General features: G+C 36.6%; 1 protein-coding gene across 3 annotated transcripts in view; it reads right to left on the bottom strand.

Moving 5' to 3' along the window:
* ANKRD26 (ankyrin repeat domain containing 26) overlaps positions 1 to 16108 on the bottom strand; it is a 92202-nt gene that overhangs the window by 49319 nt on the left and 26775 nt on the right. For all 3 annotated transcript variants that reach the window (XM_060006062.1, XM_060006063.1, XM_060006061.1), the window contains 6 exons: positions 13695 to 13821; positions 13331 to 13392; positions 10372 to 10465; positions 8235 to 8333; positions 7588 to 7616; positions 7423 to 7495 (listed from right to left, as the gene is read on the bottom strand). In XM_060006062.1, coding sequence (XP_059862045.1) covers positions 7423 to 7495; positions 7588 to 7616; positions 8235 to 8333; positions 10372 to 10465; positions 13331 to 13392; positions 13695 to 13821 — 484 coding nt within the window. The remainder of the gene's footprint in view (positions 1 to 7422; positions 7496 to 7587; positions 7617 to 8234; positions 8334 to 10371; positions 10466 to 13330; positions 13393 to 13694; positions 13822 to 16108) is intronic.

Genomic DNA, 16108 nt, shown 5'->3' on the forward strand with positions numbered 1-16108 from the left:
ACATATGAATTTTTTCATTAACAAAATATGTCTAACCACTTATTTTATGTTTAAATATGCATGACAGTATTGTGTGTTCCAGAGACATGGGTTTTAAAAAATCTTTTAATGAATGGTACTACTTTAATTACAATGAGATGGACTTTCCTCAATGTTACCAATGTATCTTCAGAAATCATTTTTTAAGCCTTGGATAAATATCATAAATTTACAAAAGAAATGATAGCCTTGAGTGACTAATTGTTTCCAGGTAAAAATAGGATAAGTCTAGGTCCACACTAGATCAAAAGAGCATACAGTGCCATGAGACAGGAAATGAATACATAACAAAAATATTTTTCTTTTTTTTAAAGAAAGTAAAATTGTCAGATTTAAATTTCTTAAGACAAATCAGAGCTGAACCAAGATGGTAGAGTAGAAGGATGTGCTCTCACTCCCTCTTGTGAGAACACAAGAATCACAACTAGGTGCTGGACAATCATCGACAGGAAGACACTGGAACTCACCAAAAAAGATACCCCACATCCAAAGACAAAGGAGAAGCCACAATGCGATGGTAGGAGGGGCGCAATCACAATAAAATCAAATCCCATAATTGGTGGGTGGGTGACTCATAGACTGGAGAACACTTATACCACAGAAGTCCACCCACTAGAGTGAAGGTTCTGAGCCCCATGTCAGGCTTCCCAACCTGGGGGTCCAGCAATGGGAGGAGGAATTCCTAGAGAATCAGACTTTGAAGACTAGTGGAATTTGATTGCAGGACTTCGACAGGACTCGGGGAAACAGAGACTCCACTCTTGGTGGGCACACACAAAGTAGTGTGCGCATCGGGACGCAGAGGAAGGAGCAGTGACCCCAGGAGAGACTGAACCAGACCTACCTGCTAGTTTTGGAGGGTCTCCTGCAGAGGCGGGGGTGGCTGTGGCTCATCATGGGGACAAGAACATGGGCAGCAGAAGTTCTGGGAAGTACTCCTTGGCCTGAGCCCTCCCAGAGTCTGCCATTAGCCCTACCAAAGAGCCCAGGTAGGCTCCACTGTTGGGTTGCCTCAGGCTAAACAACCAACAGGGAGGGAACCCAGCCCCACCCATCAGCAGTCAAGCAGATTAAAGTTTTACTGAGCTCTGCCCACCAGAGCAAAAGTCAGCTCTACCCACCACCAGTCCCTCCCATCAGTAAACCTGCACAAGCCTCTTAGATAGCCTCATCCACCAGAGGGCAGACAGGAGAAACAAGAAGAACTACAATCCTGCAGCCTGTGGAACAAAAACCACACTCACAGAAAGACAGACAAGATGAAAAGGCAGAGGGCTATGTACCAGATGAAGGAACAAGATAACCCCCCAGAAAAACAACTAAATGAAGTGGAGATAGGCAACCTTCCAGAAAAAGAATTCAGAATAATGATAGTGAAGATGACCCAGGACCTCAGAAAAACAATGGAGGCAAAGATTGAGAAGATGCAAGAAATGTTTAACAAAGACCTAGAAGAGTTAAAGAACAAACAAACAGAGATGAACAATACAATAACTGAAATGAAAACTACACTAGAAGGAATCAATAGTAGAATAACTGAGGCAGAAGAACAGATAAGTGACCTAGAAGACAGAATGGTGGAATTCACTGAGCAGAAGAGAATAAAGAAAAAAGAGTGAAAAGAAATGAAGACAGCCTAAGAGACCTCTGGGACAACGTTAAATGCAACAACATTCGCATTATAGGGATCCCAAAAGGAGAAGAGAGAGTGAAAGGACCCGAGAAAATATTTGAAAAGATTATAGTCGAAAACTTCCCTAACATGGGAAAGGAAATAGCCACTCAAGTCCAGGAAGTGCAGCGAGTCCCATACAGGATAAACCCAAAGAGAAACACGCCAAGACATACAGTAATCAAATTTGCAAAAATTAAAGACAAAGAAAAATTTCTGAAAGCAGCAAAGGAAAAACGACAAATTAGATACAAGGGAGCTCCCATAAGGTTAACAGCTGATTTCTCAGCAGAAACTCTACAAGCCAGAAGGAAGTGGCATGATACACTTAAAGTGATGAAAGGGAAGAACCTACAAACAGGATTACTCTACCCCGAAAGGATCTCATTCAGATTCGATGGAGAAATCAAAAGCTTTACAGACAAGCAAAAGCTAAAAGAATTCAGCACCACCAAACAGGCTCTACAACAAATGCTAAAGGAACTTCTCTAAGTGGGAAACACAAGAGAAGAAAAGGACCTACAGAAACAAACCCAAAAGAATTAAGAAAATGGTCATAGGAACATACATACTGATAATTACCTTAAACATGAATGGATTAAATGCTCCAACCAAAAGACACAAACTTGCTGAATGGATACAAAAAACAAGACCCATATATATGCTGTCTACAAGAGACCCACTTCAGACCTAGGGACACATGCAGACTGAAAGTGAGGGGATGGAAAAAGATATTCCATGCAAATGGAAAGCAAAAGAAAGCTGGAGTAGCAATACTCATATCAGATAAAATAGACTTTAAAATAAAGAATGTTAAGAGACAAGGAAAAACACTACATAATGATCAAGGGATCAATCCAAGAAGAAAATATAACAATTATAAATATATATGCACCTAACATAGGACCACCTCAATATATACGGTAACTGCTAACAGCTGTAAAAGAGGAAATCAACAATAACATAATAAGAGTGGGGGACTTTAACACCTCACTTACACCAATGGACAGATCATCCAAAATGAAAATAAGTAAGGAAAGAGAAGCTTTAAATGACACAATAGACCAGACAGATTTAATTGATATTTATAGGACATTCCATCCAAAAACAGCAGATTACACTTTCTTCTCAAGTGCACATGGAACATTCTCCAGGATAGATCACATCTCGGGTCACAAATCAAGCCTCAGTAAATTTAAGAAAATTGAAATCATATCAAGCATCTTTTGCTATGAGATTAGAAATGAATTACAGGGGAAAAACGTAAAAAACACAAACACATGGAGGCTAAACACTACGTTACTAAATAACCAAGAGATCACTGAAGAAATCAAAGAGAAAATCAAAAAATACCTAGACACAGATTACAATGAAAACACAACGATCCAAAACCTATGGGATGCAGCAAAAGCAGTCTTAAGAGGCAAGTTTATAGCTATGGAAGCCTACCTCAAGAAACAAGAAAAATCTCAAATAAATAATCTAACCTTACACCTAAAGGAACTAGAGAAAGAAGAACAAACAAAACCCAAAGTTAGCAGAAGGAAAGAAAACATAAAGATCAGAGCAGAAATAAATGAAATAGAAACAAAGAAAACAATAGCAAAGATCAATAAAACTAAAAGCTGGTTCTTTGAGAAGATAAACAAAATTGATAAACCATTAGCCAGACTCATCAAGAAAAAGAGGAAGAGGACTCAAATCAATAAAATTAGAAATGAAAAAGGAGAAGTTACAACAGACACCGCAGAAATACAAAGCATCCTAAGAGACTACTACAAGCAACTCTATGCCAATAAAATGGACAACCTGGAAGAAATGGACAAATTCTTAGAAAGGTATAAGCTTCCAAGACTGAACCAGGAAGAAATAGAAAATATGAACAGACAAATCACAAGTAATTAAATTGAAACTGTGATTAAAAATCTTCCAGCAAACAAAAGTCAAGGACCAGATGCCTTCACTGGTGAATTCTATCAAACATTTAGAGAAGAGCTAACACCCATTCTTCTCAAACTCTTCCAGAAAATTGCGGAGGAAGGAACACTCCCAAACTCATTCTATGAGGCCACCATCACCCTGATACCAAAACCAGACAAGATACTACAAAGAAAGAAAATTACAGACCAATATCACTGATGAATATAGATGCAAAAATCCTCAAAAAAATACTAGCAAACAGAATCCAACAACACATTAAAAGGATCATACACCATGATCAAGTGAGATTTATCCCAGGGATGCAAGGATTCTTCAATATACACAAATCAAACAATGTGATACACCATATTAACAAACTGAAGAATAAAAACCATATGATCATCTCAGTAGATGCAGAAAAAGCTTTTGACAAAATTCAACACCCATTTATGATAAAAACTCTCCAGAAAGTGGGCACAGAGGGAACCTACCTCAAAATAATAAAGGCCATATATGACAAACCCACAACAAACATCATTCTCAATGGCGAAAAACTGAAAGCATTTCCTCTAATATCAGGAACAAGACAAGGATGTCCACTCTCACCGCTATTATTCAACATAGTTTTGGAAGTCCTAGCCTTGGCAATCAGAAATAAAAGGAATAAAAGGAATAAAAGAAATAAAAGGAATATAAATTGGAAAAGAAGAAGTAAGACTGTCACTGTTTGCAGATGACATGATACTATACTTAGAGAATCTTAAAGATGCCACCAGAAAACTACTAGAGCTAATCAAAGAATCTGGTAAAGTTGCAGGATACAAAATTAATGCACAGAAATCTCTTGCATTCTTATACACTAATGATGAAAAATCTGAAAGAGAAAGTAAGGAAACAGTCCCATTTACCACTGCAACAAAAAGAATAAAATACCTAGGAATAAACCTACCTAGGGAGACAAAAGACCTGTATGCAGAAAACTATAAGACACTGATGAAAGAAATTAAAGATGATACAAACAGATGGAGAGGTATAGCATGTTCTTGGATTGGAAGAATCAATATTGTGAAAATGACTATACTACCCAAAGCAATCTACAGATTCAATGCAATCCCTATCAAATTACCAATGGCATTTTTTACAGAACTAGAACAAAAAATCTTAAAATTGGTATGGAGACACAAAAGACCCCGAATAGCCAAACCGTTTTGAGGGAAAAAAACGGAGCTGGAGGAATCAGACTCTCTGACTTCAGGGTATACTACAAAGCTACAGTAAGCAAGACAATATGGTACTAGCACAAAAACAGAAACACAGATCAATGGAACAAGATAGGAAGCCCAGAGGTAAACCCACGCACCTATGGTCAACTAATCTATGACAAAGGAGGCAAGGATATACAATGGAGAAAAGACAGTCTCTTCAATAAGTGGTGCTGGGAAAACTGGACAGTTACATGTAAAAGAATGAAATTAGAACACTCCCTAACACCATACACAAAAATACACTCAAAATGGATTAGAGACCTAAATGTAAGACCGGACACTATAAATCTCTTAGAGGAAAACGTAGGAAGAACACTCTTTGACATAAATCACAGAAAAATCTTTTTTGAGCCACCTCCTAGAGTAATGGAAATAAAAACAAAAATAAGCAAATGGGACCTAATGAAACTTCAAAGCTTTTGCAAAGCAAAGGAAACTACAAACAAAATGAAAAGACAACCCTCAGAATGGGAGAAAATATTTGCAAACAAATCAGTGGACAAAGGATTAATCTCCAAAATCTGTAAACAGCTCATGCAGCTCAATATTAAAAAAACAAACAACCCAATCCAAAAATGGGCAGAAGACCTAAATTGACATTTCTCCAAAGAAGACATACAGATGGCCAAGAAGCACATGAAAAGCTGCTCAACGTCACTAATTATTAGAGAAATGCAAATCAAAACTACAATGAGGTATCACCTCACTCACACCAGTTAGAATGGGCTTTATCCGAAAATCTACAAACGACAAATGCTGGAGAGGGTATGGAGAAAAGAGAACCCTCTTGCACTGTTGGTGGGGATGTAAACTGATACAGCCACTATGGAGAACAGTATGGAGGTTCCTTAAAAAACTAAAAATAGAATTACCATATGATCCAGCAATCCCACTACTGGCCATATACCCAGAGAAAACCACAATTCAAAAAGACACATGCACCCCAATGTTCACTGCAACCCTATTTACAATAGCCAGGTCATGGAAGCAACCTAAATGCCCATCGACAGACGAATGGATAAAGAAGATGTGGTACATGTATACAATGGAATATTACTCAGCCATAAAAAGGAACAAAATTGGATCATTTTTTGAGACGTGGATGGATCCAGAGACTGTCATACAGAGTGAAGTAAGTCAGAAAGAGAAAAACAAATATCGTATATTAACGCATATATGTGGAACCTAGAAAAATGGTACAGATGAACCAGTTTGCAGGGCAGAAATTGAGACACAGATGTAGAGGACAAACGTATGGATACCAAGGGGGGAGAACCACGGGGGGTTGGCGATGGTGGTGGGATGAATTGGGTGATTGGGATTGACATGTATACACTGATGTGTATAAAATTGATGACTAATAAGAACCTGCTGTATAAAAAAAAAAAGAAAGAAAAAAACCTAAAAAAAAAAGACAAATCAAAGAAAAAAGCAAGAAATGTAAAAGTGAAAGTTTAAATCCTGTTTCATCACAAGGGTCCCTTTATCATTTCACATCCATAAGCTCTGTGAATGGTTTAAAACAGTGGTTCTCAAGTGTCACCTGAGCATCCCTGGAGTCCCAAGACCTAACCATTCAAGCGGTCCAAGAGGTCAAAACTATTTTCACAATAACAGTAAACGTTATTTCCATTCTCATTCTGTTTTAGGTGTACAGTGGAGTTTTCTAGAGTCAAGATATGTGATAACATCATAGTTCTAATGGCTAATAGAATGTATGATTGTGTGTGCTTGTATTTTTAATTTTTCAGTTTTATTTTCCAATACAGTAAACATCAGTAGATACAACCTACTTAAACAAAAGTTCATTGGAATTCTCAATAATTTTTAAAAGTATAAAAGGATCCTATATCTGCCTCATAAAAAAATAACAAATAAATAAATAAAAGGATCTTAAAGCCAAAAACTTTCAGAATTACTGTTTTAAAAGATTGTGTCTAGCAAATCGTCATTAAGGTATGATTACTTTCCCCCACTTTTAATAATCAAAGACCAACACACACACACACACACACACACACACACACACACACACAGAGACAGACACACAGAGTCTGCTAATCAAAACATCTGGTTGGCTTAAGTTCATCCGTGTAACACCACTAAAATGAAATAATTAAAGTTGAAATACAATTGACATGTTAGCAAGTGAAGCTTTACTCTAGGTAAAGGTCAGAATTCAAATAAGCATTTGATAAAACTGGAAAAATCTTAGAATCTAATAATTTACCTCTGAGAATCCCTAAGAAGTACAGAGATTCCAAACTGAGAACTTTAGGGTATTGAAACATACATAGAAACATGTGAGTTAAAGCTTACATTTTAAAAATATCTTTTTCTTATTCTTGTAAATATCCTTTTTTCAAAACATGGATACCAACAATAACATGTGCCTTATTTACGTCAAATCCTTCAATTAAATTTGCAAAAACAAAAGAAAAAAGAATTAGGAATATGAAGGCTGTGAGCATTTCAAATATTTTAGCGTACCTCCCTCCAGAGGGAAATTTGCACTGCAGAATTTACCTGATCTGGATGTTTGCAAATCCTTCATTCCTACTGTTTCATTAGGAACAGAATCTTTCACTCCAACTGCAGGCTGAATGGGTTTTGAAACAAGTTGATTAATAAATAATGTACATTTGATACAATCTGTAGTTAATAATTCAAGATAAAAATATAAGTTTTTACCTTCAAGTGAGGATATCCTTCAGGAGAATCTAAAAGGCAAAAGGGACATAGAATCAAGTACACGTCACTATGAAAGCCACCTATATATTCATGCAGTTAGTACCGAGCAGAATCCTCATGCTTGGCCTTGGCAGTGAATACTTTAGGTTTTGGTGTTTTGTTTCTTGGGGGAGGTTAGGACGGCAACAAGACAGACATATGAATTCACTATAGATACTGAAGAAAAAATAAGAGTACAGGTTTAATAAAACATGCAGTTAAGATTTCAAAAGTAAGATTATGTTCCAAAAGCCTTTATAAAATAGAAAAATGCACATGTACCAATGTGAACATGCTGATGGATGAGGAGAAAAGTGATCTTTAATCAGAGGAACAAATCATGACCCCGAGAAGGTAAATGTGAAAGCTGATGGTAAAACGCAACAGCATATCTTGAATGCAATACGGCAGCATCATTTACACCATTATACTACAAGTGTTTATCATGTTCTTCAATTTGTCCTGTAATTTAGGAAGTGCACAGTTGGGATGACAGTTCAGTTGAATGTATAATACATTTCTCATCAGAGAAAGTGTTATGAACTGATCAGCTTGGATATACACTTGTAGAATAATAGTTCATAAAAATATTCATTTTTTTTCCATACCCATGTGGGCTACTGGTATGCCTACATTTCTTGGATCCTCTAGTTTAGTCATCTTAAAGTTTCTCGATCCACTCATGCAAGAAGGTATATAAGGCACATCTAAGAAATAATGTATTATAAGTTTTCAATATCGAAGTACGATTATCAAAAAGGAAAAAGTAAATTTTACTGCCACAGAATTATTAGATATTAAAAATCTTTAATATTTCACAATCAGTGTAGTATTTACTAAAAATAACAATTTTAGCACTTAGGGAATGAACCCTATTAATTTCTTTTGTTTCCAAAATTAGTTTGGTTCAGTATATCATGCTAATGTTTAAAAGGATTTTTGTGAAACAATTATCATCAAAAAATTAGCTATCTTACGGACTCCCCTGGCGGTCCAGTGGTTAAGACCCCATGCTTCTACTGCAGGGGACACGGGTTCAATCCCTGGTCGGGGAAATTAGGATCCCACATGCCAGCCGAGCAGCCAAAAAAACAAACAAAAAAAACCTATCTTGAAAAAAAAAAAAACAGCCAATGCTTCCATATTCAAATTAATCTCATTTGAATAACACATACCAACACAACATATATCTTTGATGCCTGATAGTTACAAGGAGGAGCTGGGGTTTACCTCAATTCTAGCACCCACTCCTGCTTCCAGTATTCTCTGGGGCAGCAATGACGTAACCTTGTTTCAGGGTAAATACACTGAAGTCATCTAACAAGAGTTCTCTCAAGTTTCCTCATCACCTCCACAATCACCTCCCTAACATCCTTCTTTCCTCCCTCTTTCCTTTCACTATATTCTTTCCTCTTCAAAGGTAGTCTCTGGATCTGTGGTCTTAATTCTTCCCCTTTTACATTCTTTTTATGGATCATCCCCACCACTTCTTTTTTCCTCTTTGCTTAGCAGTGGTACCTTACATCCATAAGTTCTACTTCAACGCTTTGCTACCCTCTGGCTATAAACACGCTCAGAAAGAAAAAGAAAATAATGCTTTTCCTTGATCCTGTTCTGTCTTGAACTATCCAGTGGCTCCTCTTCCAGATTTCTCTAAATGCAAGCCTACACCCTTGCTACTCTGAGAGCTTGTCAGAAATGCACAACCCCAGACCTGCTGCTCAGCATGTGCACTTTTCACAAGGTCCCCAGGGGACTAATTAAAATTTGAGAAACTCTGATCTGTGAGTCTGCTTCTACATTCCCACAGTAAGAGTGGGAAAGCTTTACTGTTCGTCTCTGACAAGTTTTGGTGCTGGAAGCTCACTTCAAATTTGTCTCACGTTTCAAATACTCTTCTCTTCCTTTTTCTAAAGACCTATTTTACTTTGCCACCGTCCTCCACAGACCCCTGCTTCCTTTTCCTTCATTTACTCTCTGTAACCTCTGCCTCTCTCATTCTTTACTCCTTCTTTCCTCTTCCTCATTTCCCAACTTTCCTTAGGTTGTAGAGTACCTTGAAACGGAATTAATAATTTAGCTCCTTAAAGGGGACTCTCAATTTAATCTGTGGCTGACATCAGATAAGATACACAGCTTCCCTCCTTTTCTCATCTTTTTCCTCACTATGCATTTGACAGGTGATTTTCTTTCTTTTTTTTTTTACATCAACAGTGTTATATTTTGTAATAGTTTTCAGAATATAAGCTGCATAGCTTTTTAGAATAAAAAATGATATAACTTCAGGTACATGCTTTAGGACACTTGGTTAAACAAAAAGCAAACTGTGTCTTTGAGGACCACCTCAAAAGGGTGGCACACTTCACAGTGTAACTTGATAACAGACATGGAGATAGATGATTATATCATGGCATGTTGTCTACAAAAGGACATCTGGACAGTCAGAACTTAAATAGAACACAGCACACAGTTAAGTATTCAAGCACTGCTTTTTGGCCAAATAAAAACTGCCTAAAAACTGTTGATGGATTTTTGACTGGAAAAAAAGATGTAGCTGCTTAGTTCTTCTGATACAGCACTTCTTTTCCAGAATGAGACAGGCTCAGTTCAACTTGAAATCAGTGTGAGGAATGATTCTTCCTCTTAACCGACAGGTGATTTTCCTTGGCTATTAGAATATATCAGAATTCCCATTTTAAATCAACATGCTGTCAAATGACTTTTTCATCAAAATACAGTTCTTACCTTCTACTTGTCCATTTAATATACTTTTTCCTCTTTGACCTGCAGCTCCAGATAAATGATCAACATACTTCTGTGGAAGACTCTCAGAGATACTCTGTTAAAATTGATATTACTAATGAGTTGCATAAAGATTTCCTAATCCCCTTCTAATACCTGAAAATACCCTACTTTTTAAAAATTTCCTACTTTACAAGCAATTATATTTAAAAATAAGAGAAGCATGGATTGAAAACTCAAACATTTAAATAGAAAACTTCACATACACTCTCTAGATCAAGTATATCTTTTATCCTCATTTGGCTACTGACTCTGTAAACTGAGCATGGAAAGCCAGAGGAATTATTTTCACAGACAGAATACTGACTTACAGGCACATTTCAGCAAGGAATTAACTTCAAAATACCTAACTCTACTTTGCATTCCCTGTCAAAAGAAGAGAGTATTTTTAAAAAATATGTATTTAAATAAATTCTTTAATAAGTACACTTGCTATAAATTTAAAATATTTCTAAAGACAGAAATTTTTTAGTATTAAAATAATATACTTGGCATGAAAAGAAACCACGAAGTATGTCACGTTGAGCATGAACAGAACACTATAGAAGCTGCTTCATTTAGGTAAACAAGGGCTTACAAGAATCTGTTATTTGATAAAATTTTTATTGATAGGAAAACTAGTTGAATAAAATAGCGAAGTAGTAAGAAAAACTTTTATGTTTAAATTATAGCAAAAAATTTAAATATAGTTATGCAACTCTTCAAAAAAGTACAGCAAGCTTTAATAAGGGAATAAGAACATTTATTTATTAATCATCTAAATGTGTCAAGCTTTTACTATGCACATTTTACTTTCTACATACAACAACAATGATAAAAATGATTGTAAGGACAGTTACCCCACTTCCTGTTTCCTGGTCATTCCAAGATGCGAGAGTGTAATGACGAACAGATGGGATCTGCTGTTCTCTCTGTTCAGAATGTCCCTCCCCTGGACCCTCACATAACAGGCTCCTTCCCATCCTCCCCTTGGTAGCTTTTCTCACATGCAGATCTTTTCTGACTACCTAAATTCCACTCCCACTCCCATCCCCATCTTAACTACAAACTCTCTCAATGTTGTCTAACTTAACATTCTCCATTTTCTTTTTTTTTTTTTTTTGCGGTACGCGGGCCTCTCACTGTTGTGGCCTCTCCGGTTGTGGAGCACAGGCTCCAGACGCGCAGGCTCAGCGGCCATGGCTCACGGGCCCAGCCGCTCCACGGCATGTGGGATCTTCCCGGACCGGGGCACGAACCCGCGTCCCCTGCATTGGCAGGCGGACTCTCAACCACTGCGCCACCAGGGAAGCCCTCTCCATTTTCTTTACATGAAGGACTTAACAGTGACTTATAAAGGATTCCTGTTTGGTTTTATGTTCCCACCACTGCAGTCTAACCCCTCAATTGGTACAGTCAGTGTCTAACTGCCCAGCACATAGTTGGTATTCAATGACAGGAATTTATTTAAGATCAAAACATTTAAAATGTCGAGAGCACCTCAAGTACCAAAGCACTTGATACCTATAGGAGATCTCCGATAACAGTCTATGGAAACTTAACATACCCCAAACTAGAAATCCACATGCCCATTCTAATTTTCCTATTCTTAACACTACTGTCATTTTATTGTCCTTCGGGTTTTAAAAAAGTATCCCAGCATTTAGTGAGTCACTAATTGCGACTGTGATCAGTTTTGTCTTACATTTCTATAGCACCCTTTACAGTTTACAGTGTGTGTTCACAGCTGTTACCACATCTGTTCCCTACACATACCTGAGAAGTGGGTACCAGTACCATTTTTACAAAGGAGGTCACTGACGCTCAACCAGGGTAGACAAGTTTTTCCGAGATCCCACAGCTAGTGACAGAACCAGGATGCTACCATGTCTTTTGACTTTAAACAGTGCTGTATCACTGCAGCAGCTGCCTATATCTAACGGATCAGGCCCTTCTTATTTCTTTCCATAGCTGTCACTTTACAACAGGTCATCATTACTTTATATTTACGTTACTTCAAGTACGGCTGCCATAAAGGTACTCAACGCACACTAGTTTAACTATCCAAAATGGTGTGTACTTATTAAAACATTGCTAAACCAAACTGTTGTTATTATAACTCCACATACTTATTATTCCCCACTCTTTTGCTTCTCTTGAAATGTTCCTTGGAGATCTATTTGACAATCCAAATGTAATAATACTTTTAATTCTCAGGCACTATCTTTTTCAGGTCTAAGTGGTAAAAAACTACATTTCAACCTGTTTCTCTCTGAACCTCACTAGGAGTTTTACACATCCATATGTACCAAAGAAACATACATTTGCTTGGGAGACTGGGACTGACCTACACCCTACTATATATAAAATAGATCAATAATAAAGACCTACTATATAGCACAGGGAACTCTACTGAATACTCTGTAATGGCCTATATGGGGAAGGAATCGAAAAAGAGTGGATATATGTGTATGTATAACTGATTCACTTTGCTGTATAACTGAAACTAACACAACATTGTAAATCAACTATACTCCAACAAAAATTTAAAAAAAAAAGAAAAGAAAAAAGAAACATACATTTGGCCATAGGCTGACCTGGAATAATGCTTCAGTTTTTAGATAAATTTAACTTCAGAACCCAAACTGATTCCTTATGACTTCTAAGCCTTGGTTTTTGCTCTATACTACACTGGTTTCATTAGGTGAATCCTGCAAATTAACAAAAGTGCACTATGTGGTAGTTATTATATTTAGCACACAATTATTTAATTAATTACAGGTTAAAAATATAAGGAAAAAATTTTGATGGGCAAATGCAAAGGTGAGAAAGTAAAGTCAAAGCATCCTCCCTTTTATGTTTTAACATCACTCAGTGCTTATATTTTAAAATAAAAAAAAATAATAATAATAGAAGACAGTACCTCAGAATCCCAAGGTGATTCTATACCTTCCTCTTCTCCTAATCCTAATGCTGACATCATATCTGTAAAATGCAGCCACAGATCCATTAATGAGAACATTTACTACTATGAATTTTAAATACCTGTATAAGTCTATCTCCATCCACAAATATTTAAATCAAATAAAGTAGCAGAAAAGAATTTCAGAGGGTTGAGGCATTTTCAGGAAGAAAAAGTTGGTAGTAGTTGGGATACTTCTGAAGAAATAGAGCAAAAGAAACATACTTAAAAAGAAATGGATAGTATATTTCGATCTACAGACTTTAGATGTTTTTATACTAGCCTTTAAGCATAGAAAAAAATTCATAAAAATTCACTAACTTACCACTCCTATTATTTTTGTGTGCTCCATCAAAAGAAGTCAAATTGTTATGATCTATTTGCTCTTGTGGAGCACTTTCAACATCAGTATCATTTTCTTTTTCTCCAATTTCTGGATTTGTTGCTCCTTCCTATAAAAACAAAACAAAATAAAACAAACACCTAATTCCAGAAAACATCATATTCATTCATTTGGTCATTCAATCAATCAGTAAGACAACAAACATTTACTGGATCTATCAAATCATAGGCACTATCCTGGGAGAAAAGCTGGAAATATAAATAGAAGACCGATTCTGCTTTGTATTCTAGGAGAAGTAGAGCTACATGAAAACAAGTAAGAAGAGAAAAGTATCATTCAAAAGCTCTACAATTGATGTGAACAGAGTACAGGAAGGGCACAAAGGAAAGAGGAGTCAGCTGTATCTGGGTAGCTCAGGAAATGCTGCAAAGACAGGTCTGTGTCTTAAAAGACAGACACAGTGTAGAGCGGGGATGTGAAGGGGATTCTAGAAAGGGCAGCCTGAGCAAAAGGACGAGGCGTGAAACAACATAACAAGTCACGTGGAAAACTAGAACACAGTTACCAGGAATGGTAATGAGAGACAAAACTGGAGGATCAGAGCCAAACCAAAAAAAGCAAGCGTCCTCCTAGAACATGAACTTTCTCCTTCACGTGATGGGGATCCACTACATAAGTAGAGGCGTTACATCTTCACAAATATATTTTAGAAAGGTCACTCTGGCAGCAACATAAAGATGAACATCAGGGGAGCAAAACTAGAAAAGAGCATTTCAAAATTATAAGTGAGAAAGTAATAGGAAATGAAAAATGGTAAGCAGGTAGAAAATACTGAACTTGATGAGCAACAGGATGTGGTGATTTCAGGGAGGGATGGAGTCCAGGATTTTTCCTGCTTCGGTATTTCAGTGATGTTATCTACTAGGATGGGGAAGACAGATGACAGAGTAGCTTACAAAGAGTCAGGAAAGAGGAAAGCATCAGGGACAATGTCTTCAGCTTGGGGCATAAGAAATTTGAGGCACCCAGGGGACTTAGAAGAAAGATTTGGATAAATGCATTTGGATTAGTAATAGATAAACTTGTTCAGGAAAAGCATATGATGTTAAGATAAATATCTGTAAAATATACTAACCTGGTATAATTAAATGATGCAAACCTATGCAGAGTTCTGAACTTTTGAAAATATAAACAAGACTGGGGAAGAAAACTATGAGCTTCAATTTTTCGATTATATATTGCAACATTTGTTTAAGGATATAAAATATACTCTTTCATGAATATGTGCAAATATTCATTTCTGGGATATAATAGCAATAAGCATTTTTAAGTTTAATGAAAAGATTTAATTGTAAAACACCAACTCAAGAGACTACAAGAAGATTCCTTTTCAAAAATTAATCTTAAAAGACAAGTTTTAAATTGTAGAAGAGGGCTTCCCTGGTGGCACAGTGGTTGAGAGTCTGCCTGCCGATGCAGGGGACGCGGGTTCGTGCCCCGGTCCGGGAAGATCCCACATGCCGCGGAGCGGCTGGGCCCGTGAGCCCTGGCCGCTGAGCCTGCGCGTCCGGAGCCTGTGCTCCGCAACGGGAGAGGCCACAACAGTGAGAGGCCCGTGTACCGCAAAAAAAAAAAAAAAAAAAAAATTGTAGAAGAGAATGTTTATGTGATTATGGAATTATAAGGCATTTTTAAGTACTACTATGATGTACAGAAGAAACATAAAACCCTATTTTAAAATTCACATGATTTTCTTATTCACCTGTGAACAGCACGCCAATAACTCTTCCTATCTACGCCTTATAGAATGGCAGTTAAAGATTGGGGAAATGATTTAGTACTAAAAAAAATTAGTAAAACTATGATTATCCAAGTTGGAGATTTAAAAGTTCTCAGATACATCTATGATTAACAAACAGGACCCAATATTCACACGAGGGAAGAACAAAGGGACTAAAAAATCAAGTAACCAGGATTCCTGAGTTTTAGATATGAAAGAATTTACATGTTAGTTTAACTTGTATAACAAAATATTTACATGCTAGTTTAACTATAAATACTGAAGTTAATACAGTTTCTCAAGAATAACATGAAATGTACCTATTGCTGGAGATATTTTAAAAAGTAAAAAATTGTCTTCCAGAGATAATTTTGTACACTCTGCTGGTAATTTTTCCTTCCTTATTATTTTATAATAATATGTAGTTTATATTAGAAAAAAATCATAAATTGTGATTTCATTCATTTGATGCGTGTATATGTGCCCATTATGTACAGATATTACTAGGAAAAGATAAATCAGAATCTCTCCAGAAAAAATGATTTCTATATTTTTTTCTTTAAGACTGTGGCAGTTTAAAATTTTCTCATTTAATGACTTGAAATTAAGAACCTCA

Source organism: Delphinus delphis, chromosome 2 (assembly GCF_949987515.2).
Source record: "Delphinus delphis chromosome 2, mDelDel1.2, whole genome shotgun sequence".
NCBI lineage: Eukaryota > Metazoa > Chordata > Mammalia > Artiodactyla > Delphinidae > Delphinus > Delphinus delphis.